General features: G+C 41.5%; 1 protein-coding gene and 2 pseudogenes across 1 annotated transcript; all 3 read right to left on the bottom strand.

Annotated features, from left to right (window-relative positions):
• Positions 1-1,424: 1,424 nt before the first annotated feature.
• LOC113875829 lies at positions 1,425-7,473 on the bottom strand (annotated as a pseudogene).
• A 151-nt stretch (positions 7,474-7,624) lies between these two features.
• Positions 7,625-25,412, bottom strand: LOC113876066 (putative protein ZNF720). The gene is made up of 3 exons (XM_027514893.1): positions 24,500-25,412; positions 23,920-24,009; positions 7,625-7,932 (listed from the first exon to the last, which is right to left on the bottom strand). The coding sequence occupies exons 1-3, from the start codon at positions 24,657-24,659 to the stop codon at positions 7,814-7,816; spliced, it is 369 nt and encodes a 122-aa protein (XP_027370694.1). The 5' UTR covers positions 24,660-25,412; the 3' UTR covers positions 7,625-7,813.
• On the bottom strand, positions 13,187-14,104 carry LOC113876069 (annotated as a pseudogene).
• Positions 25,413-25,759: the final 347 nt, after the last annotated feature.

Here is a 25,759-nt window from a genome sequence, read left to right as displayed (position 1 = left end):
GAACCTGGGGTTGGGCAAGACTGCTGATCACAGTCTTAACACTTCATTCATTACAATCAATTGAAACACTAGAAACCATTCACGTTTATTAATAACCATGTATTAATTTCACACAAGGTTGAAATTAAACATTTTACAATCCACAGTAGGATCCATGACTTAATCAGATTAAAAGCACAGAGAAATACTCATTTTTCTGATAAAAGGATGTTAGGATCATTATGTTTATGACTTACAAAACAAAGCCTAGGAAACAGTAAACAAGAAATACACTAATTACATGCCTTTTCTGGAAAGGGTTTCTAATACATTTCTAGGTTATCACAGAAGCTGTCTTTATTTCAACATTGTCAAGTAATATACTTCACTTATGCTGATATTATAAAGATAAATCAATATTGTAGTGAACTGTGATTGTGTTCTTACAGTTCAAGTGATATAAGTATTGAAAATTTAGAACCGACTTTTGGAGAAGTTCCCTGGTGGCCCAGTGGCTAAGATCTGCATTCCCAATGCAGGGGATCTGGGTTCAATCCCTGGTCAGGGAACTAGGTCCCACATACTGCAACTAAGATCTGATGCAGCCAAATAAATATTGAGCAAAAAACAATAGAACCAACTTCTTTCTTACTTTAATACACGGAAAGATTTCATGATCGCTTATATTATGGCAACCTCCCAGGATACTTCATATGAAATACAAACACCTCCAGTTAGATGTTCGTTGTACATTTTACATTACGGTATTGATGAAAGTGAAAGAGGAGAGTGAAAAAGTTGGGTTAAAGCTAAAACTTTATTAGATAACTATGATATTAGAAAACCAATATCAGGGCATCCGGTCCGATCACTTCATGGGAAATAGACGGGGAAACAGAGGAAACAGTTTTTAAACAGACTTTATTTTTTGGGGCTCAAAAATCTCTGCAGATGGTGACTGTAGCCATGAAATTTAGACACTTAGTCCTTGGAAGGAAAGTTATGATCAACCTAGATAGCATATTCAAAAGCAGAGACATTACTTGGCTAACAAAGGTACGTCTAGTCAAGGCTATGGTTTTTCCAGTGGTCATGTATGGATGTGAGAGTTGGACTGTGAAGAAAGCTGAGCACCGAAGATTTGATGCCTTTGAACTGTGGTGTTGAAGAAGACTCTTGACAGTCCCTTGGACTGCAAGTAGATCCAACCAGTCCATCCTAAAGGAGATCAGTCCTGGGTGTTCATTGGAAGGACTGATGCTAAAGCTGAAACTCCAATACTTTGGCCACCTCATGTGAAGAGTTGACTCACTGGAAAAGATCCTGATGCTGGAAGGGACTGGGGGCAGGAGGAGAAGGGGATGACAGAGGATGAGATGGCTGGATGGCATCACCAATTCGATGGACATGAGTTTGGATAAACTCCGGGTGTTGGTGATGGACAGGGAAGCCTTGCCTGCTGCGGTTCATGGGGTCACAAAGCGTTGGACATGACTGAGTGACTGAACTGAACCGAACTGATCCTTCATCTTCTAATGGAAAATAGATAGAAATGGTTGCAACACAACATAAAAAGGCTAATCTTTGAAGCATTAACCATCAAAAACTTTTTTTCATTCACACTAGAAACAAAGCATAATATGGATTATTTGAGCATTGAATTACATTCATTTTGTTTTTCACCTAATCTCAAATCAAGTCATTGTAAACAAAGATACATTGCTAATAGGTGTAGCCTTCTAACTGTCAACCTTTATCTCACGATCCTGGCTAATATATCCATTTTCTGTTTTTTAACTATGGATTGCTCTCTACAGTAACTCTCCATCTAGAGAAAATTTAGAAAAGAGGATTGATGAAATACTTTCTAGTATGCAATCTCTGTAATTTATTTCAAGTTGATTTTTGATTAAATAGTTTTCTACATATTTGTTACATTTCCATAGGTTTCTTGTATAAACTCTTGTTTTCTGATGTATGTTTAGGGCAAACATCTTCCATCACTTATTCCATCACTCACCAGCATGTGTTCGGAGATGTTTAGTGAGATGACCACTATGACTAAAGGCTTTGCCACATTCTGTACATTTATAAGGTTTCTCTCCAGTATGAACTTGCAAATGTGTAGTAAGAATTGAGTTCCGATTAAAGGCTTTGCCACATTCGGTGCATTTATACCGTCTCTCCCCAGTGGATTTGCTGATGTTTAGTAAGACAAGAACTGTTAATAAAGGCCTTGCCACACTCCGTACATTTATAACGTCTGTCCCCCATACGAATTCGGTGATGTTGAGTAAGATTTGAACTTGTAATAAAGGTTTTGCCACATTCTTTACATTTGTATCATTTCTCCCCAGTATGGATTTGATGATGTGCAGTTAAACTTGAACTTTGAATAAAGGTTTGACCACATTCTGTACAATGATAAGGTCTCTCACCAGTATGAGTTTGCTAATGTCGAGTAAGATGTGAGCAACGGATAAAGGCTTTGTCACATTCTTTGTATTTATAAGGTTTCTGTCCAGTATGTGTTCACTGATGTTGAGTAAGAGTTGAGTTTTGATTACAAGCTTTGCCTCATTCTGTACATTTATAAGGTTTCTCTGCAGTAAGCATTTGCTGATTTTCAGGAAGTGTTGAGTTGTGATTAAAGGCTTTGCCACATTCTGTACATTTATAAGGTTTCTCTCCAGTATGAATTCGCTGATGTTGAGTAAGATGTGAGCAACGGATAAATGCTTTGCTACATTCTGTACACTTGAAAGGTTTCCTTCCTGTATGACAGAGGAAGGTGAGTGAGCTACGCCGCGGCCAACAAGAGGCGTCGTAAGGTCGAGGGTAGGAAGAGGCCAAAAGCACAGGCACGTAGGGGCGGGGCCAGTGGGGGCGGAGCCTTGCCTCCCCTCACCCCCACTCCTGTCAATTTTGGGTCTGTTGGTCCTTCTGTCCAGCTGTGCTTCCTTTCTCTACCTTTTGATGCCTTTAAATCTCTTCGATTCCTTCTGGAGCAGAGCTGCTTCCTGCTTGTTCTAACTAGTGTTTCAAACAATTAAGGCAAAAGAGAAAAATTTTGAGAGGTGTCTATGGGAATCTGAGGTGTTTTCAGCACGTTGAAAAACGGGGAAAATTCAAAAGCCCTTTGTGTGAGTGTGTGAAGATGGGTGTCTCCTCAGTGACGAAAAGTAGAACGTAATCACTTCAGCAGCAGCCGCAACAATTAACAGAAGCATTCTGTGTATCAACAGATTCTGGTAGGAGTAACGGTATGTCATTTCTGTGGTTATGTTATAAACAACAATGTGGGTTCCGGTCTCCCTCTTTCTTTCTGGACTCACTTCCTAAGAGAAAAGCCAACTGCCCTGTTGTAAGCAGGTCTCTGGTTACAGTTTCCTCCCAATGGTTCATCTGAGTGATTCAGTTCAGTCGCTCAGTCGTGTCCGACTCTTTGGGACCCCATTGAGTCAGTGATGCCACCCAACCATCTCATCCTCTATTGTCCTCTTCTGCTCCTGTCTTCAACCTTTCCCAGTATCAGGGTCTTTTCGAATGTCACTTATTCGCATCAGGTGGCCAAAGTATTAGAGTTTCACCTTCAGCAACAGTCCTTTCAATGAATATTCAGGACTGATTTCCTTTACGATGGACTGGTTGGATCTCCTTGCTCTCCAAGTCACTCAGAGTCTCCACCACCACAGTTAAAAAGCATCAATTCTTCAGTGCTCAGCTTTCTTTATAGCCCAACTCTCCCATCTATACATGACTCCTGGAAAAACCATACCCTTGACTACACGGACATTTGTTGGCAAAATAATATCTGTGCTTTTTCATATGCTGTGTAGGTTGGTCATAACATTTCTTCCAAGGAATAAACATCTTAAAATTAAATGGCTGCAGTCACCATCTGCAGTGATTTTGCAACCCGAAGAAATAAAGTCTGTCACTGTTTCCATTGTTTCCCGTCTATTTCCCATGAAGTGTTGAGACCAGATGCCATGATCTTAATTTTCTGAATGTTGAGTTTTAAGCGAACTTTTTCACTCTCCTCTTTCAGTTTCATCAAAAGGCTCTTTAACTCTTCTTCACTCTCTGCCCTAAGGGTTGTGTCATCTGCATTTCTGAGATTATTGGTATTTCTACCAGCAATCTTGATTCCAGCTTGTGCTTCATGCAGTCCAGCATTTCTCATGATGTACTCTACATATGAGTTAAATAAACAGGGTGACCCATGCTTAGGGTGGGGCCAAGAGCAATGCCAATAATAGGATCACACAAGAGCTTGCTAGAGCATGAAAGGTGACACACAGAGCACACCCCGTGGAGCATATTTTGCGAGGAGAAATATTCAGTGGCTTCTCTCCCAGTGGGTGTGCCCCAATCCCACCAGCCTCTCACCACAGATCAGAAACACAGCTCAGAAACACATCTGGGGCTCTATTCCACCAACCAGGGAGCAGGAATCACCACAAAGAGGACACTGAAAACCACAGAGCAATTGGGAAGATCCCCTCAGTATCCAGGGCAAGCTCTGGTCATCGTAATCCAATCAAAGCCCAGATCAAGGGGATAAGGGCACAAACCTCTGGACCAACCTCACCCACCAAGTTGCAGACACCAGAAGGAAGACTAACTAGGTTCGTGTAGCCGTCAAAACAGAGATCACAGACAGAAAACTGGACAAAATGAGATGGCAAAGAAATAGGATATAGAGAGCAAAGCAACATCAAACCCTACAAAAACCACTAAATGAAGAGAAGATGGGCAATCTAAAAATTACTTCTTGCTTTTAGTTGTCTTAAGTAGAGACACCAGACGTTTTCACAAATCCTAGGCTCCTGATAATTCTTTAATCCAGTTCTTTTCAAACATGTTTCTGAGAATGTTCTATTAGATGTTTCAATCTAAAAATCATAAATGGTAGTGACAGAAAACGAATCAGAAACAGGACACATAAGACAGTGTCTGAGGAAGTGGATTACAAATAAGATAAACTAAATGAAGTGCTAGTTCTTAAGAAATTAAATAAGAAGAGAGCCTTTTAAAAATACTTCCCTGGGTGAAACACAGGGAAGTGTACTCATAGCTCTGTGGAGACCAAAGTGGTATGGAAATCAGTAGAATGGGGAAGACTGGAGATCTCTTCAAGGAAATTGATATACCAAGGGAACTTTTCATACAAAGATGGGCACAATAAAGGACAGAAATGGTATGGACCTAACAGAAGTGGAAACTATTAAGAAAAAGGGACAAGAATACAAGGAGAGATATACAAAAAAGATCATAATGACCAATATAACCAGGATCATGTGATGACTCAGCTAGAGACAGACATCCTGGAGTCTGAAGTCAAGTGGGCCATGGGAAGGATCACTATGAATAAAGCTAGTGGAGATGATAGAATTCCAGTTGAGCTGTTTCAAGTCCTAAAAGATGATGTTGCTCAAGTGCTGCACACAGTATGCCAGCTAATTTGGAAACCTCAGTAGTGGCCACAGGACTGGAAAAGGTCAGTTTTCATTCCAATCCCAAAGAAACACAATGCTAAAGAATGATGAAACTAGCGCACAACTGCACTCATTTCACATACTACAAAAGTAAGGTTCAAAATTCTCCAAGCGTGGCATCAACAGTATGTGAACTGAGAACGTCCAGACATTCAAGCTGGGTTTACAAAAGGCAGAGGAACCAGAGATTAAATTGCCAACATCCATTGAATCATAGAAAAAGCAAGAGAGTTCCAGAAAAAAATCTACTTATACTTTATTGACTACACCATAGTCTTTGACGGTGTGGATCAAAACAAAGTGGAAAACTCTTAACAAGATGGGAATACCAGACCACCTTACCTGCCTCCTGAGAAATCTGTATGCAAGTCAAAAAGAAACAGAACTGGAGATGGAACAATGGACTAGTTCTAAATTGGGAAAGGAATATGTCAAGACTGCCTATTGTCACCCTGCTTATTTAACTTATATGCAGAGTACATCATGCAGGAGCTCTCAGCTCGGTCCCTGGGTTGGGAAGATCTCCTAGAGAAGGGAATGGCTACCTACTCCAGTATTCTGGCCTGAAGAAGTCCATGGATTGTATAGTCCATAAGGTCACAAAGAGTTGGTCAGAACTGAGTGACTTTCAGTTTCACTTTGCGTCATGTGAAATGTCAGGCTTGAAGAAACACAAACTGGAATCAAAACAGGGAGAAATATCAATAAACTCAGATATACAGATGACACGACCCTAATTACAGAAAGCAAAGAGGAACTGAAGGGTATCTTGATGAAACTGAAAGAGAGGAGTCAAAAAGTTGGCTTCAAACTCAGCATTTAGAAAACTAAGATCATGGCATCTGGTCCCATCACTTCATGGCAAATAGATGGGAAAACAATCAAAACAGTGACAGACTTTCTGTTCTTGGGCTTCAAAATCACTACAGATGTTGACTTCAACCATGAAAGTAGAAAACGCTTGCTCGTTGGAAGGAAAGCTATGAGCAATGTAGACGGCATACCAAAAAATAGAGACATTCCTTTGCAGACAAATGTCTGTGTACTCAAAGATATGGTTTTTCCAGTAGTCATGTATGGATGTGAGAGTTGAACCATAAAGTAGGCTGAGCATCGAAGAACTGATGCTTTTGAACTGTGGTGTTGGAGAAGACACTTGAGAGTCTCTTAGACTGCAAGGAGATCACACCACTCTATTCTAAACGAAATCAATCCTGAATATTCGTTGGAAGGACTGATGCTAAAGCTGAAGCTCCAATACTTTGACCATCTGATGTGAAGAACTGATGCATTGGAAAACATCCTGATGCTGGATAAGACTGAGGGCAGGAGAAGGAAGGGGACGACAGAGGATGAGATGGTTGGATGGCATCACTGACTCGATGAACGTGAGTTTGAGCAGGGTCTGGGAGTTGGTGATGGACACGGAAGCCTGGCATGCTGTAGTCCATGGGGTCCCAAAGAGTTGGACACGACTGAGCGACGGAACTGAACTGACTGATAGGTGTAATTGACTCTCTTTGCTATACAGTAGTACAAAATTGTAAAACAGCTGTATTCCGATTAAAATTTTTAAACTAATTTCTTTATATAATCTAGAAATGTTTATAACTTGAATCAAGTATTAATAATATGGTGCAAAATGTGCTAAACATTTTTGCCAGTTCATTTTAAAATTCTATGAGTTAATTGAATACAGTAAATATTTTTGCATTTTAGAATGGGGTAAACACATTTAGTGGGGCAAACACACTTAAGGTATTTAATATGAGATCATATAAGGAAAAGAGCAACTTTGTAGTCAACCTGAGATGTGCAGTCTTTCATTTTCGGGAGGTTTTGCTTTCTGTAGTGAAAAAAGCTTTTGAGTTTGAAATTTATTTAGAAGGTCCTTCTAGCTCCCAGTGGATAGGAAGTTATAAATCAGAAAACAAAAACCTGTCCCCAATATTCCTAGAAATTTAGCAGTTTGTCTACCACTTCACTCACACATTTTTGGCTAGAGGTACAAGGAAACCTTAAAAGGACTGTCATACAGTTACTCAAAATGGGCACAGTTTTCCTAGGACCCCCAGGAAATGGAAGAGCAACCAATGAATGCAGTTTCTCACAAGACAAGAGAAGACTTTTAGTTCACACTGCGATGAAGGAAAGTAATCACTGGAGATGAATTTATGAATGATTTAAGAGAGACTAGGGCAGGTGATACATTTCTATGACAGCAGTGGACACAAACCCAGGTTTTCCAAAATCATTTCCACTGAAGATTATCTTCCAAAACCACCTGATAAAGGATGACTTCCTCTAGCTCCTTGAACCTCTTATCTGAGTCATCATCTCCATCCATTCATACATACTGGGAATATGGCTGTTGCCTCCATTCTCCTTATAGTCCTGGGATCATTCAGTTGCTCCAGAAAGGTAATCAGGTCCAGCTTAGAGCCCACAAGACCTGTTCATCACAAAAAGGAATATTTGTGTTTCAGAGACTCATCAGTGTCCAATCCAATATGTGTTCAGTTGAGACGAGAACGCGAGAGACAATGTTAATACAGCCTGGAAAATGATTTCCCCAAATCCTTTATTCAAATCACCTATATAACACTAACAAATACATAACATCAGATCCTGAGATACTGGTCAAGTACTACGAAGGCAAAGTAAGTGTGTAACTGTGCAATAGACCCAGAGGGATGGTATGGGGAGGGAGGTTCAGGATGGGGAACACGTGTACACCTGTGGCAGATGCATGTTGATGTATGGCAAAACCAATAAAATATTGTAAAGTAAAAATAATAATTTAAAAAAATCTAAAAAAAAAAAAAAAACCAGGTGTGTCTATTTAATACTACAGAGCTTATACAATTACCACTAACCTAGAATGCAGTGATACGTTCCAGTGAAGGGTGTCAGATTCATGATCTCCAAACAAGAAGATTTAACTTTGGGACCAGGGACCAGGCACCAGGGCTGATCGCTGAAGACCATTTGTGTAGCAGAGTTTTATTAAAGCGAAAAAGGGACAGAGAAGTTTCTGACGTAGACATCAGAAGCGGGTGGAGAGTGCCCCCCTTGCTAGTCTAAGCAAGGGAGCTATATACTTTTTTAATCAGTAATTACAATAAATCAAAAGAATGTCTCAAGGTTGTAAAAATTTTACCAGACCCACTCCCACAATCCTAAAGGAAATCAGTTCTGAATATTCATTGGAAGTACTGATGCTGAAACTAAGACTCCAATACATTGGCAAGCTGATGCGAAGAGCTAACTTATTTCAAAAGACCCTGATGCTGGGAAAGATTGAAGGCAGGAGGAGAAGGGGAAGACAGAGGATGAGATGGTTGGATGGCATCACCGACTCAATGGGTTTGAGTAAACTCCACGAGTGGGTGATGGACAGGGAGGCTTGGTGTGCTGCGGTCCATGGGGTTGCAAATAGTCAGACAAGACTGAGCAACTGAACTGAACTGAATCAGACCCTTTCCCATAATATAAATTCTAAGATATCAGGATTAGTCAGAAGGTTTTCAGGAAGGAGAAACTGTGCTCAAGCAGGATACATTTTGTTATATAATCCCTAGTACAGAGTTTAAAACCGAGTTGTTTGTTGTTTAATCATCAGTTCTGGGCTTAAAGAAAAAGTCCTGTGTCTAAGACTCATAAAGACATAAAAAAAGTCATTTTATGTGTCTAAGACCAAGGAATGTAAAGGGAAAAAAGGTATTTGTCTTTTCCTCCTTTAGAATTGCAGACCCCTATCTCCTCCTTGAGAATCCCAGACCATCCCCCTCCCCCTTCCTCCTCAGGACCCTGGACTTCTTATCAACCTGCCTAGGAATTGACTTTCACAGAAGGAGGCAGAGTACATCAAGGAAGAAAAAGATTACCAGCATAATGAATTATCATGAAGCCTTTCTTTCCAAATTCATACATACCCATTTCCCTTAGAAAGGAGAGATTTCAAACTATTGTGGGAATCAAAAATTTTCAGAAACATTCTAGAAATGATGGAACCAAAACCCAGTAGATAGATAAGGGATTCTGGAAGGAAGCTGTCATCATCTAAGCAGGCCAGCTTCCAATAGTTCTCTAACATCAAGTCCCTGTACAATGCCCATTGAAAATTTTGTGAAAAACTCTGGACCACTGAGTTGAGTCACTGGGCTTCCCAGCTGGCTCAGTGGTAAAGAATCTGCATGCCAGTGCTGGAGATGCGGTTTCAGTCTCAGGGTGGAGAGAATCCCAGGGAGGAGGAAATGGCAACCCACTGCAGAATTCTTGCCCGGAAAATCCCATGGACAGAAGAGAGTTGATTCTGTGTATAATGGCACTTTCAAACTCTGTTCTAAATATCTAAATTGCATGCAGGTGCTGTCATTACTGCATTTCGCAACGTCCCTAAAATCCCAACACCAAACCACATCCCAGTGGGAGTAAGGATAGGAGTGACTCCAAATGCTGATCTCTCACAAAAAGAATATTTTCAACAGTTGAAAGTCGCTGATTGACGTTGAGAATTCATCATGCTCCATAGAAAGCGAGAATGCAGACAATCGAGCAAAGGCTCTGGGACAGCAGGAAATAGTCTAAAGGGCTGGTCTGCACTATCATAATATGAAATAGGAAAAAATAAGATGATAATAAATGCCCAGGAAGAAAAATTAGGAGCAGAGAGCTAAAGGCTTGCATATTCTCATTTGGGCATTTTAGGAGGAAAAGCAGACACAGCCCGAAACCCAGGACAGGATATTTACCTGAGAAGCTGCCATTTCCTCCTCTTCTTCCTCCTGCTCTGTCTTCTCTGGGGATATTACGTGGCAAACGCACTTCTGAGTTTTGAGAAAATACCTTGGAGGGCATCAACACAACTTTTTAACCTGCAACCACCGCTCCTACAAACAGAAGGATTTTGAAAAGCTGAGAAGACTGACCTCTCCTGTCCTCTGTCTCAGGAGAGATTCAGGAACAATCAATTCCTACCTGGAGACCAGCCTGTGAACTCATTTCTTGATTGTTCTCTCCCCATAGAGAGCTCCTAACACTCCACTCACACAGATGATGTGAGCTGACTGACTTCCTCCGTCCAAATCCAGCTCGACCAACGCTGCTGCCTCTCCTCAGACTGACTCCGGGGCTCAGCTCTCAGATGGGCCAGATGGACCAGGAGCCACGTCCTTAATCCGGGCCACTGCTTAGAATCTCCTGGAACACGTCCTACAAACCACACTGATACTCCCACAGGACCACACAGAACTCTGTTGGGAGGGCATCAGTGAGGTCATTTCTGAAATGGGTCACGTAATCCTGATGGGAAACCAGAAGGTAACCACTTGGCTAAAGATTCTTTCTGAACCATTTCAATGAATACCAATCCCTGGTGGTCAGGTTCCCACTTCAAGAACTTATGAATCTGCAGGTGTACATTCGGGCTGTGAAAGGAGTCATCAGCAAATCCCATTTTCTTCTGATGTTTCTTCCCCCAAACCAACATTCCAGAGTCCTGAGCTCAAAGCCTCACACTCACCACACCTAAGACCTCTCTGTAGGGGACGATTTAGGGCAGGAATTTCTGAGAGAGGTTAAAGCTTGAATCAGGCAGAGAAAACAGGAGTACTTGCAGTTCAGCTTTTATACTTTACCCTGAGTGAAGTGCCTCAGGCTCTCCAGGCTGAGTGTGGGTTAATTCACTTAAACCAAGTCAAGGATTCCGGTGAGCACTGTGAGGGTGTTGAAAGGTTGCTGTTCAACCAAAAAAGACCCCTGGATTCTTGGCCTCCTGAGGAGAAGAATTCAATCTGGGGCCAGAGATGAGGCTTGATCGCTCAGAGCCTTTGTGTAATAAAGTTTTATTAAAGTATAAAAGAGATAGAGAAAGCTTCTGACATAGACTTCAGAAGGGGGCAGAAAGAGTGCCCCCTCGCTAGTGTTAGCAAAGGAGTTACATACTTTTGTTATTCCAGTGAATCGAAAGACTGTCTGGAGGTTGTAAAGACCTCACTAGACCCACTCCCATAATTTACATTTTAAGACAACAAAATTAGCCAGAAAGTGTTTTTCCAGAGAGTGTCCTCAAGCAGGATAAAACTACATTTGTCCTTTCTTCCTCCTTGAGAATTCCAGACCCCTCTCTCCTTGGGGACCCCTGGACTTATCAACCTGCCTAGAAATTGACTCTCTCAGTGTGATTGAACTGGGGTCTGTGGATAGACCCTGAGGTCCAGCAAGACTGCTGGTCTCAAGGAAGGGGTTCATCTAGTGCATGTGCTCACAAGACTGGCTGGTGTGAGCTCAAGGACCTGCAGGCTGCCTGATCCCCAGACAGATGCTGAGGCAGCAACATCATGGAGCAGTTTAGGGAAACTGTCAACAATACTCTGTATCATCTTTCTTGCTAGAATCATCCCAGTGTCTAAGTAGTTACAAAATGAAAGACGAGATACAACCTAGAAATGATGGAATGTACATGAAGTTATGAGAAGTTTAAATCCAGTGAGTAAACTAATTTCCCCATATGCCATCCTTGTGTGTTACCGAACAGTTAATTGCGATCTCTTCACTACAACCTTAAATAAGGTGGGCGAGGTTGCTGTTGGTGGTGGGTTAACATTTCATTCATTACAACAACCGAAACAATAAAAGCCATTCACTTTTATGAATAACCATGTATTAAATTTCACACATAGTTGAAATAAAACCTTTTACAATCTGCGGTATGATCCATGATTAAATACAGATCAAAAGAATGGAGAAAGATATTCAATTTTTGATATAATGATGTGAGATTTCTGACTTCCATGCCTTACCAAACAAAGACTAGGAAGCACTTAGCAAGCATGATATGCACCAATTCCATGCCTTTTCCAGGAAGGGTTTATTACTTTTCTAGGTTATTGCTGTCTTGATTTCAACACTGTCAAGTAATAATCATGACTTGTGTTGATATTATAAAGATACATCAATATTGCAGTGAACTGTCATTGTGTTCTTCTTACAAATGAAGGATATTACTATTGAAACATTACAACGAACTTCTGTCTTACTTTAACACACGGAAAGATTAAATGATCACTTACTTCATGGCAACCTCCAGATATTTCACGTCAACGATAAACACCTCTATTTAAATGCTCATTGTCCATTTTCATTTATGCTATCCTCAGTCTTCTAATGGAGATTAGACAGAAATGGTTGCAACACAATATAAAAAGGCTAATCTTTAATAAATCATCAAAAACCTATGTTTGCAAACACACTAGTAAGAAAGCATAACGTGGATTATTTGAGTGGTGAATTATTCACTCCAAATAACCTCACATCACATCATTATTAACAAGCATATATACATTGCTAAGAACTGTAATGTTCTAACCATTAACCTTCATCTCACGATTCATGCTAAAATATCCATTTTCCATCAGTTTTAACTATGGAGTGCTCCCTGCAGTCATTCTCCTTCAGAGAAACTTCTGAAAACAAAATTGATGAAATGCCTTCTAGTATGCATATTTTGGAGAAGGCGATGGCACCCCACTCCAGTACTCTTGCCTGGAAAATCCCATGGATGGAGGAGCCTGCTGGGCTGCCGTCCTTGGGGTCGAAAAGAGTCGGACATGACTGAGCTACTTCACTTTTCACTTTCATGCATTGCGAAGGAAATGGCAACCCATTGCAGTGTTCTTGCCTGGAGAATCCCAGGGATGGGGGAGCCTAGTGGGCTGCTGTCTATGGGGTCACACAGAGTCAGACACGACTGTAGCAACTTAGCAGCAGGAGCACGCATCTTTACTTCGATTTAACTTTAGATTAAATACCTTTCTATATATTTGTTACATCATTTCCATTGGTTTCTTATATAAACACTTGTGTTTTCTGATGCATGTTTAGGGCAAACCTCTTCTATCACTTGTTCCATTACTAGGGCTTCTCTCAAGTGTGTGTTCTCAGATGTTTAGTGAGATTACTACAATGACCAAAGGCTTTGTCACATTCTGTACATTTATAAGGTCTCTCTCCAGTATGAATTCGCTGATGTTGAGTAAGATGTGAGCACTGAATAAAGGCTTTATTACATTCTTTACATTTATAAGGTCTCTCCCCAGAATGAATTAGCTGATGTCAAGTAAGAAGTGAGGGACGATGAAAGGCTTTGTTACATTCTTTACATTTATAAGGTTTCTCTCCAGTATGAACTCGCAAATGTGTAGTAAGAATTGAATTCCGATTAAAGGTTTTGCCACATTCTTTACATTTATAAGGTCTCTCTCCAGTATGAATTTGCTGATGTTCAATAAGATGTGAGCCACGGATAAAAGCTTTGTTACATTCTTTACATTTATAAGGCTTCTCTCCAGTATGAATTCACTGATGATAGGTTAGCTGTGAGTAGCAGATAAAGGCTTTGCTACATTCTGTACATTTGTAAGGCTTCTCTCCCGTATGAATTCGCCAATGTTGAATAAGATTTGAGTTGTGATTAAAGGCTTTGCCACATTCTGTACATTTATAAGGTTTCTCTCCAGCGTCAATTCTCTGATGTTTAGTAAGAAGTGAGCTATGGTTAAATGCCTTGGTACATTCTGTACATTTGAAAGGTTTCCTTCCTGAATGAATTTTCTTACGTCTACTTAGATGGCATGAGTTACTAAATACTTTCCCACATATCTTACACTTGTTTTCTTTCTGTGGATTGTGAACAGTCTGCTGTTGAATAAGTTCTGAAGACTGATTAGAAACCTTCCCATATTCAGTACAAGTCCTCTCTTCAGTACAAGTACTCTTATCTAGAGAAAAACCGGACATTTGATCAAAGGTATTTCTACATTTATTACTTTTAGAACCCTTGTTTGATGTTTCGGAACCCTGATGTTTCAAAAGTTTTGAGTCTCCTTCAACCCTATACTCATTTTCTTTGCCCGAATACCTTCTCAGTCCACCATTAATACTCTTGCAATTATTGGAGCTGGAGCTGTTACTTAAGGTCTGACTCATTTTATTACATATGGAAAGTTGTTGTGTATTAACCATATCACAATATTTATTGAACAATGATGGCTGGATTATGTCTCCTCCATTATTATCAACATTATATATCATGGAATGGAGAGAAAATATCTGTCAGGGGAAGAAAAATGACTCTCTGCTCACGGATCTCTCAAATTGATTAGATAGTGAATTTTCCCACTCATTGTTAAATTTTACATGTTCAGACATCCTTGAATGTATGTTTAGTCGAAGCCCACGTTCACAATTGTATGAGTGAGGATGTGCAGTAGAGACTAAATTACCTTCCATATTTTCCACATGTCCCTTCAGAGAATATGTAGGTTTCAAAAAAGGATGGAAATCTTTTCTTAAACTCTTACACTTCTCGGCAGATATTGAAGATTGAAGTTGGTGTTTTTCCCAGTTTAACTCACGTTGCTCATTGCTTTTGGCAGTAATGTTAGCATTATGTGTAACTGTCTCCCTTTCTTTATTTCCATAAAAACATCCTCTCTGTCTTTCATATACCCTTGTATATTCCTAGTCTTTCATTAAATTTAAGTTTCTGAGGTGAAATATTTGATATATTCCTAGGATTGCTTTTGGGAATACATCCTCTAACGCTGGATTCTTTGGCATCAAATCCTGGGTGTCTTGTGGAGACATAGCTGAAAGATACCAAATAACAAGTAATTTCCCCTGCTATTCTCAGTGAATATCTTTAAAGATTTAAAGAAAATTGATGACCATTAGCTAGTTTAAAAATAAAATAGAGACCGAAGGATCAAGATGCCAGAGGCTTAGGCAGATCCGGAGTGCATCTCTCTCTCCACAAATGAATGAGAAATGGAACAATTCTCTCGGAGCCCAGCTGAACAGTAGCAGAGGCCCTTGGATATCTGAAAGGACAAGAAAGATTCCTGCTGAGCCAGGTAGGACAAAAGTAAGAAGAAGGAAAAAGAAGAGGAGAGGAAGTGGGTTGGGGCCTGTAACCCTCCCGGGAGATGAAAGTGAGGAGATGTCTCCATATCCGGGGAAGACTCTCACTGGGGGAGCTCAGTTTGGACAGAAGGCAAGCCTCATTCTCTGTGCAAAGAAAACATGGCAACCAGCGTGCGGCAGCAGGACAGAGTGAGACCTGCACACAGGGTGCTGACCCCAGCCCTGCTCACCCAGCCTTAGAGGCATGTCCAGCAATGCAGACAAGGGCTGGGTACTGAAATGTGGGGTTTGTAGAGCGGACCGAGGCAGAGGACTACTGTTGGCTATGAGGAAACATCCTGAAGGGATGGCCATGATGGAGGAGCTCTGCAAACAAGATGCTTGTGGTGAAGCCTGAACCACCATAGAGCAGAATGCCATTGGTGAGTGACGCCCAAACAAGAAGCCCACGCATCCCTTGTCCCTTGTGCCGGCTTCTGCTCTCCAAGGACTATGAAGAACTCCACCCACGTAGGACTTTTGAGCCCCCATACACAGCCTCCCCCATCCATCTCCTCCACAACCAGCAGAATCCTGTGCTCGGGGGCAGCTTCAGGAGAAGACACCTGTGAGTTGGCCACAAGCACAGATGGAGCTGAAAGCACAGGTGAAACCCAGGGATAAAGAAGAAACCTGAAACCTCTCCTTGGAGCAACACAAGCCATGGGCTTACACCCACAACCGGCCTTGTAACCTCAGCCCCTACAGAGCATCTGAATCAACAACCAGGGCTCTCCCAGTCATGGCAGGTGTAGCTTTAGCAGCTGTAGACTTTGTGGGCTTCTACACAAGGGGGCTGGGCCAGGACAGAGCCAGAGGTGCCCCGTAGCACCACAGCGGATTCAGCTGCACACCCAATGCAATCCCAGGGCCTGACTTCACTGAATCTGTGCTGGTGACCTTGCAAAAAAAACATCTGAGAGCCACCAGGGCCATGTGCCATCATGCCCATGGTTAAGGTGGTCTAAGTGCAGTGCCAACACTCCATATCACGAGAGCCTGCAGAACGCATGAGAGGGGACACCAGAGCACACCCTGAGGTGAACACTCCTAGAGGAGTAATACTCAGTGACTTCTCTCCCAGTGGGTGTGCTCCAATCCCACCTGCCTGGCACCACAGATCAGATTCACAGCGAAGACTCAGATCTGGGGGCTCTATTACCCCACGCAGGGAGCAGGCACCACCAGAGACAGGGCAGTAACAACCACAGAACAAGGGGGAAACAGCCCTGAATCTCCCCAGCAGGTTCTGGTCACAGTTAACAGCAATCAAAGCACAGATCAAGGGAGGAAAAGGGTACAAACCTCTGGACCAACCTCACCCACCAAGGTGCAGATACCAAAAGGAAGATTAACTAGGTTTCTGCACCCTTCACAACAGAGACCACAAACAGAACGCTGGACAAAATGAGATGGCAAAGAAATAGGTTATAGGGGAAGAAACAAGATAAAAACCTCCAAGGACCACTGAATTAAGAGGTGATAGGCAATCTGATGATTACTTCTTGCTTTTAGTCATCTTAAGTGGAGACACCAAACACTTTCACAAATCCTAGGTGCCTAGTAATTCTTTAATGTACTTCTTGCCACACATGTTTCTGAGAATGTTCTATTCGGTCTTTTGATCTAAAAATCATAAATGATAGTGACAGAGAACTAGTCAGAAACTGAGGACACATAAGACAGTGTCCAAGGAAGCTGAATAGAAATAAGATAAACTTAATATAGTACTGGTTTTAAGAAATTAAATAAGAAGAGAGACTTTAAAACTATGATTGAAAGAGGGAATTCTACTCATTGCTCTGTGGAGACCTAAATGGGAAGGAAATCAATAGGACGGTAAACACTAGAGATCTCCTTATGAAAATTAGAGGTACTGGGAATATTTCATGCAAAGATGGGAACAATAAAGGACAGAAACGGGATGGACCTAAAAGAAGTAGAAGATATTAAGAGAAGTTGGCAAGAATACATGGAATAAGTATACAAAAAAGATCTTAAGGACCAAGATAACCACGATGGTGTGATCACTCACCTAGTAACAGACATCCCGGCATCAAAAGTCAAGTCAGCCTTAGAAGGCATGACGACCAACAAAGCTGATGGAACTCCAGCTGAGCTATTTCAAGTCCTAAAAGATGATAATGCTAAAGTTCTGCAACTCGATAGGCTGGCAAATTTGGAAAACTCAGCAGTGGCCTCAGGATGGGAAAAGGTCAGTTTTCATTCCAATCACAAAGAAAGGCAATGTCAAACAACGCTCAAACTACTACACAATTTCCCTCATTTCAAACAATAGCAAAGGCTCAAAATTCTCCAAGTGACGTTTTATCAGTACGTGAACCGACAGCTTCCAGATGTTCAAGCTGGATTTAGAAACGGCAGAGGAATCAGAGATCAAATTGCCAACATCCCTTGGATCATAGAAAAAGCTAGAGAGCTCTGGAAAAACAACTACATCTGCTTTATTCACTACACCACAGCCTTTGATTTGTGAATCACAAGAAACTGTGGAAAATTCTTAAAGAGATGGGAACACCAGACTACCTTACCTGTCTGCTGAGAAATCTGTATGCATGTCAAGAAGCAACAGTGAGAACTGTTGACAGTGTTGACTGTGACAACGGACTGATTCCAAGTTGGGAGAGGAGCACATCATTTGTCACCCTGCTTATTTAACTTATATGCACAGTACTTCACGCGACATACCGGGTTGGATGAAGCACAAATTGGAATCAAGATTTCAGGGAGAAACATCCATAATCTCAGATACACAGATGACACCACCACCACCTTACAGCCGAAACCGAAGAGGAACTGAGGAGTCTCTTGATGAAACTGAAAGAAGAGGCTGAAAAAGCTGGTTGAAACTCAACATTCAAAAAACGAAGATCATGGCACCGGTCAGTCATTTCATGGCAAACAAGGGGAGAAACAGTGGAAACAGTGAGAGACTTGGTTTTGGACTTCGAAAATCACTGCAGATGGTGACTACAGCCATGTAAGTAAAAGACACTTGCTTCTTGGAAGAAAAGCTATGACCAACCTAGGCAGCATATTAAAAAGCAGAGACATTACTTTGCTGATAAAGGTCCATCTAGTCAAAGCTATGGTTTTTCCAGTAGTCATATATGGATGTGAGAGTTAGACCATGAAAAAGCTGAATGCCGAAGAATTGATGCTTTTGAGCTGTGGTGTTGGAGACGACTTTTGAGAGTCCCCTGGACTGCAAGAAGATCACACCACTCCATCCTAAAGGAAATCAGTCCTCAATATTCATTGGAAGGACATGGTGAAGGTAAAGCTCCGATACTTTGGCCACTTGATGCAAAGAACTGATGCACTGAGAAAGACCCTTATGCTGGGAAAGATTGAAGATGAGAGGAGAAGCGGACGACAGAGGGTGAGATGATTGCATGGCATCACTGACTCGATAGACATGAGTTTGAGCAGGCTCTGGGACTTGGTGATGGACAGGGAAGCCTGGCTTGCTGGAGACCATGGATCGCAGACTCAAACTTGACTGAGCAACTGAACTGAACCGACTGATATTTATAATTAATTCTCTTTGCTGTATAGGAGTACAAAATTGGAAAACAGCTATATTCCAATTAGAACTTTTAATAAAGATTTCTTTATATAATCTAAAAATTGTCATAGTTTAAATCAACCATTAATAATATAGTGGAAAATGTGCTAAGATTTTATGTCCATTTATTTTAAAATTCTATGAGGTAATAGAATATAATAAGTATTTTAGCATGTTAGAATTGGGGCAAATACACTAAAGATATTTAGTATGAGATCATATAAGGTAAAGAGAAACTTTCAAGTCAACCTGAGATGTGCATTGTTTCATTTTCACCAGGTTTTGCTTTCTGCAATGAAAACTTACTTGAATTTGAAATTTATTTAGAAGGTCCTATGTGTCGCTCCCAGTGGATAGGAAATTATAAATCAGAGAACAAAAACCCATCCCTAATAATCCTAGATGTTTGGCAGTTTGTCTACCACTTCACTCACACATTTCTGTCTAGAGGTAGAAGGAAACATTAAAAGGACTGTCACACAGCTACTCAGAAATGGGCAGAGTTTTCCTAGAGCCCTCAGAAATGGAAGAGCAACGAATGAATGAAGTTTGTCACAAGGCACGAGGAGACTTTTAGTTCATACTGTGATGGAGAATGGAGATTAATGGAGAAATAACTCCAGAAAGAATGAAGGGATGGAGCCAAAGCAAAAAGAATACCCAGCTGTGGATGTGACTGGTGATAGAAGCAAGGTCCGATACTGTAAAGAGCAATATTGCATATGAACCTGGAATGTAAGGTCCATGAATCAAGGCAAATTGGAAGTGGTCAAACAAGAGATGGCAAGAGTGAATGTTGACATTCTAGGAATCAGCGAACTGAAATAGACTGGAATGGGTGAATTTAACTCAGATGACCATTATATCTACTACTGCAGGCACGAATCCCTCAGAAGAAATGGAATGGCCATCATGGTCAACAAAAGAGTCTGAAATGCAGTACTTGGATGCAATCTCAAAAACGACAGAATGATCTCTGTTCGTTTCCAAGGCAAACCATTCAATATCACAGTAATCCAAGTCTATGCCCCAACCAGTAATGCTGAAGAAGCTGAAGTTGAACGGTTCTATGAAGACCTACAAGACTTTTTAGAACTAACACCCCAAAAAGATGTCCTTTTCATTATAGGGGACTGGAATGCAAAAGTAGGAAGTCAAGAAACACCTGAAGTAACAGGCAAATTTGGCCTTGGAATACGGAATGAAGCAGGGCAAAGACTAATAGAGTTCTGCCAAGAAAATGCACTACTCATAACAAACACTCTCTTCCAACAACACAAGAGAAGACTCTACACATGGACATCACCAGATGGTCAACACCGAAATCAGATTAATTATATTCTTTGCAGCCAAAGATGGAGAAGCTCTATACAGTCAGCAAAAACAAGACCAGGAGCTGACTGTGGCTCAGACCATGAACTCCTTATTGCCAAATTCAGACTTAAATTGAAGCAAGTAGGGAAAACCACTAGACCATTCAGGTATGACCTAAATCAAATCCCTTATGATTATACAGTGGAAGTGAGAAATAGATTTAAGGGCCTAGATCTGATAGATAGAGTGCCTGATGAGCTATGGAATGAGGTTCGTGACATTGTACAGGAGTCAGGGATCAAGACCATCGCCATGGAAAAGAAATGAAAAAAGCAAAATGGCTGTATGGGGAGGCCTTACAAATAGCTGTGAAAAGAAGAGAAGCGAAAAGCGAAGGAGAAAAGGAAAGATATGAACATCTGAACGCAGAGTTCCAAAGAATAGCAAGAAGAGATAAGAAAGCCTTCTTCAGCGATCAATGCAAAGAAATAGAGGAAAACAACAGAATGGCAAAGACTCGAGATCTCTTCAAGAAAATCAGAGATACCAAAGGAACATTTCATGCAAAGATGGGCTCGATAAAAGACAGAAATGGTATGGATCTAACAGAAGCAGAAGATATTAAGAAGAGATGGCAAAAATACACAGAAAAACTGTACAAAAAAGATCTTCACGACCTAGATAATCACGATGGTGTGATCACTGACCTAGAGCCAGACATCCTGGAATGTGGAGTCAAGGGGCCTTAGAAAGCATCACTACGAACAAAGCTAGTGGAGGTGATGGAATTCCAGTTGAGCTATTCCAAATCCTGAAAGATGATGCTGTGAAAGTGCTGCACTCAATATGCCAGCACATTTGGAAAACTCAGCAGTGGCCACAGGACTGGAAAAGGTCCATTTTCATTCCAATCCCAAGGAAAGGCAATGCCAAAAAATGCTAAAACTACCGCACAATTGCACTCATCTCACACGCTAGTAAAGTAATGCTCAAAATTCTCCAAGACAGGCTTCAGCAATACGTTAACCGTGAACTTCTTGATGTTCAAGCTGGTTTTAGAAAGGCAGAGGAACCAGAGATCAAACTGCCAACATCTGCTGGATCATGGAAAAAGCAAGAGAGTTCCAGAAAAACATCTATTTCTGCTTTATTGACTACGCCAAAGCCTTTGACTGTGTGGATCACAATGAACTGTGGAAAATTCTGAAAGAGATGGGAATACCAAACAACCTGATCTGCCTCTTGAGAAATCTGTATGCAGGTCAGGAAGCAACAGTTAGAACTGGACATGGAACAACAGACTGGTTCCAAATAGGAAAAGGAGTCCGTCAAGGCTGTATATTGTCACCCTGCTTATTTAACTTATATGCAGAGTACATCATGAGAAACGCTCGACTGGATGAAACACAAGCTGGAATCAAGATTGCTGGGAGAAGTATCAATAACCTCAGATATGCAGATGACACCACCCTCCTGGCAGAAAGTGAAGAGGAACTAAAAAGCCTCTTGATGAAGGTGGAAGAGGAGAGTGAAAAAGTTGGCTTAAAGCTCAACATTCAGAAAACGAGGATCATGGCATCCGGTCCCATCACTTCATGGGAAATAGATGGAGAAACAGTGGAAACAGTCTCAGACTTTATTTTTTGGGGCTCCAAAATCACTGCAGATGGTGACTGCAGCCATGAAATTAAAAGATGCTTACTCCTCGGAAAGAAAGTTATGACCAACCTAGATAGCATATTCTGCCGGGAGCAGGAGCTCCTCCCCTGGAAAAGGTCATGGGGAAGGAGGCTCGGCATACGCAAAGGTGGGATCAAGCCTCAGGAGTCCCCCTGGAAATTCTCGAACATCTATCCCCCAAAACCAGAGTCTGCCTACTTTCTGCTTTGTGCTCTCACCTACACCTCTGACTTTTCGGGGGGCTGTCCCCCACTACCTCTCTCTGAAAAAAGAGTTAGCTTACAGCTCCAGTTGATAATTCCTGGGTGTGACAGTGTTTCAACCTACAAACTCCTTGGAAGTCCTCTAGCCTGCCTGAATAGGTTTTTCTGGCCACATGTGATTGTTCAGAGCCTCCCAACTGTGAGAGGCAGGAGATGTTCTAAACTGTCTGCATTCAGATTCCTTTGAGCAGTTAAAAGATTGATTAGAAATTGTATTGGTGAAGGGTTTTTCACTTGTTGCGCCAATGTTTGCTGCTAAGTTTCCATATCCCTTACCTGCTGTGTCCCTGGCAGTGTATTGATTAATATAATTGGTGTAAGTAGTAGCTTTAATGTTTGTAATCTTGGACCCTTGAGTTAATTCTTTTTCTTGTTATAGCCCACCACACCTTTGTCCTATAGGAATGCAACTTTAATGCTTTTGGAGGGTGGCGCCTGACTTTAGAATAATCACCTTTAGAGAAAAATAAGTTTCTTAAAATGTTAACAGGCCTCTGGGCCAGAAGATGATGCAAATCACCTAAACTTTTGCATATGATAGGTTTGCAGGAAGAAAGCCTGGCTTACTGCATGACTCTACCCCTTCCCCCATTATCCTCTATGCATAACTTAAGGTGTAAAAACTACTTTGGAAAATAAAGTGCGGGCCTTGTTCACCGAAACTTGGTCTCCCCATGTCATACTTTCTCTCACCTTCTGGCTGAATTATTCAGCCTCTTTTCTCCACTGAATTTCCTCACTGAGCTATCCTTATTTCAGCCTCTTTTCTCCACTGAATTTCTTCACTGAGCTATCCTTATTTAACCACTCTTTATATCCTTAATTAACGTTTTACTTAAGCAATTCTTTCCTGATCCTCGCCGACGCTGTCCCCGCTTCGAATTCCCTGGATCCACCCGAGCTGGACCCCGGCAATATTCAAAAACAGAGACATTACTTTGCCAATAAAGGTTTGTCTAGTCAAGGCTATAGTTTTTCCTGTGGTCATGTATGCATGTGAGAGTTGGACTGTGAAGAAGGCTGAGCGCCGAAGAATTGACGCTTTTGAACTGTGGTGTTGGAGAAGACTCTTTAGAGTCCCTTGGACTGCAAGGAGATCCAACCAGTCCTTTCTGAAGGAGATCAGCCCTGGGATTTCTTTAGAGGGAATGATGCTAAAGCTGAAACTCCAGTACTTTGGCCACCTCATACCAAGAGTTGACTAATTGGAAAAGACTCTGATGCTGGGAGGGATTGGGGGCAAGAGAAGGAGACGACAGAGGATGAGATGGCTGGATGGCATCACTGACGCGATGGACATGAGTCTGAGTGAACTCTGGGAGTTGGTGATGGACAGGGATGCCTGGCGTGCTGCGATTCATGGGTTTGCAAAGAGTCGGACACGACTGAGCGACTGATCTGATCTGATCTGTGATGGAGAAAAGTAATCACTGGAGATAAATTCATGAATGATTTCAGAGAGAGAATGGGGCAGGTGATACATTTCTATCACAGTAGTAGACACAAACCCAGGTTTTTGAAAACCATTTCCATTGAAGCAAATCTCCCAACACTATGTGATGAAGGATGAGTTCCTCACTGCTCCTCGGACCTCTCATCTGAGTCATCATCTCCATCCATTTATACCTACCTGGGTAAATGGTTGTTGTCTCCATTCTCGTATTCCTGGGATCCTTCAATTGCTCCAGAAAGGCGACCAGGTCCAGTGTAGACACAAGCCCTATTTATCAGAGAAAGGAATATTTGTGTTGTTAGAGATTCATCAGTATCGAATCCAATATGTATTCAGGTGAAACGACAACGCATTTTGTTCTAGAAAACGATTTCCTTAAATACTATATTCAAAGCAGCTATACAAGACTAACACACACCTCACAATCAGATCCTGAGATTCTGGTCAAGTAGTACTAAGGCAAAGTAAGTGATGTCAATGTGAAATTAAGAGAGGGTACAATTATTTAATACCACAGAACTTACACAATTACCACGAACCTAGAAGGAAGGAGGCAGAGTACATCAAGGAAGAAAAACGTCACCAGTATAACGAATCATCATGAAGCCTTTCTTTCTAAACTCACAAATACCCATTTTCCCCTAGAACGCAGAGATCTGAAACTGTGGGAAGCAGAAAATTTCAGAAGACATTCTTGACATGACAGAACTAAAACCCAGTGGGTAGATAAGGAATTCTGGAAGGCAGTTATCCTTACCCAAGGAGGCCAGGTTCCCGTAGTTCTGTAACATCACGTCCCTGTACAATTCCCGCTGACTGAGGTCCAGGCATTCCCACTCCTCTTGAGTGAAGTCTGTGGCCACATCCTGGAACGTCATTCGTCCCTGAAATACAAAGTACAGATGCCATGTGGCCATGGGAAGACTTTGCAATGTGACCCAAGATGAAAATGGCAAGTTCAGAGAACTGGTCGTGATTTAGTGGCTTGGCTGGCATTACAAAATACACTTTTTACACAGTACTCCTTTCTACCCAACTTCTGATATGAAGAAAAAAAGATGAGTTATTGATCTACAAGCCATTAGGGAGACTAGTTTCATCTGAAAGAGCAATTATAAAATAATCAGGGCAGCATGAGCATATTTATTCTTCAGTGTTCTACTCGTATGACATAAGAGAAATTGTTTATCAAAGAAACAGGAATTTTTTTTTTTAAGTGTATTCTGAGCCAAGAGTTCTGATGTGCGGCCAAAGTGCCACATTTTTAGCAAGGTTATTTGAGTTAGTAATGTTGAAAATTCTGCTCGATGAATGACGATTTTGAACCACAACGAAATAGAATAGTAAGGTAAGAATTTAGAATGGGGGATGTTGTTAGAAGAGTTGGCCAGCTCAAGGCAGAAAGAATGTTGAACAGGGGTCCTTAGTCTACTTTCATAGACAGGGTACAAAGAGTGGGACAGGGGTCTTGCAGATCATTTGCTGAATGGATGAGGCACCTATACTGGGTGGGGGAAGAGTAAGAAAAATACTTTCTCCTTATGGGGTAGGAGGGGAGACCGTTTATACTGCTGAGGAGGACCTGAAATCCATCAACAGTTACAACATGGGGAAGGGAAAAATGCTAACGGGTCTTGTTTTTCCATTCCTGCATTCCAAGACTCTCTTTGGTTTTAGGGCCAATTCTTTGGCCCTTGTTCATACCCTGCTCATGTCTAACTATTTATCCATTTCCCTTCTCACACATTTGGGAATCCAGTTTCAGGGAAAATGGAGCAATGACTGCTCTGGCTTCTTCAGGCTGAGCCAGGGTGCCATGGGGCTCTGAGTTCCCTTTGCCTACTCAGTCAGGCACCATTTATGGAGGGAGATGAGAGTCCATTGAATGATAAGGTGAGTTGTTTCAGCATTGTTTAGGTGTTGGTCAGGGAATATTCTTGCACGACCACTTGGAAAGTTGTGGTATTTTAGAAGAAACAAACTTTACAAGAAAGTTAAAGGTACATGGCCCAAAGAT

The sequence above is a fragment of the Bos indicus x Bos taurus genome, chromosome 18 (assembly GCF_003369695.1).
Source record: "Bos indicus x Bos taurus breed Angus x Brahman F1 hybrid chromosome 18, Bos_hybrid_MaternalHap_v2.0, whole genome shotgun sequence".
NCBI lineage: Eukaryota > Metazoa > Chordata > Mammalia > Artiodactyla > Bovidae > Bos > Bos indicus x Bos taurus.
This window is presented reverse-complemented; position numbering and strand designations above follow the sequence as displayed.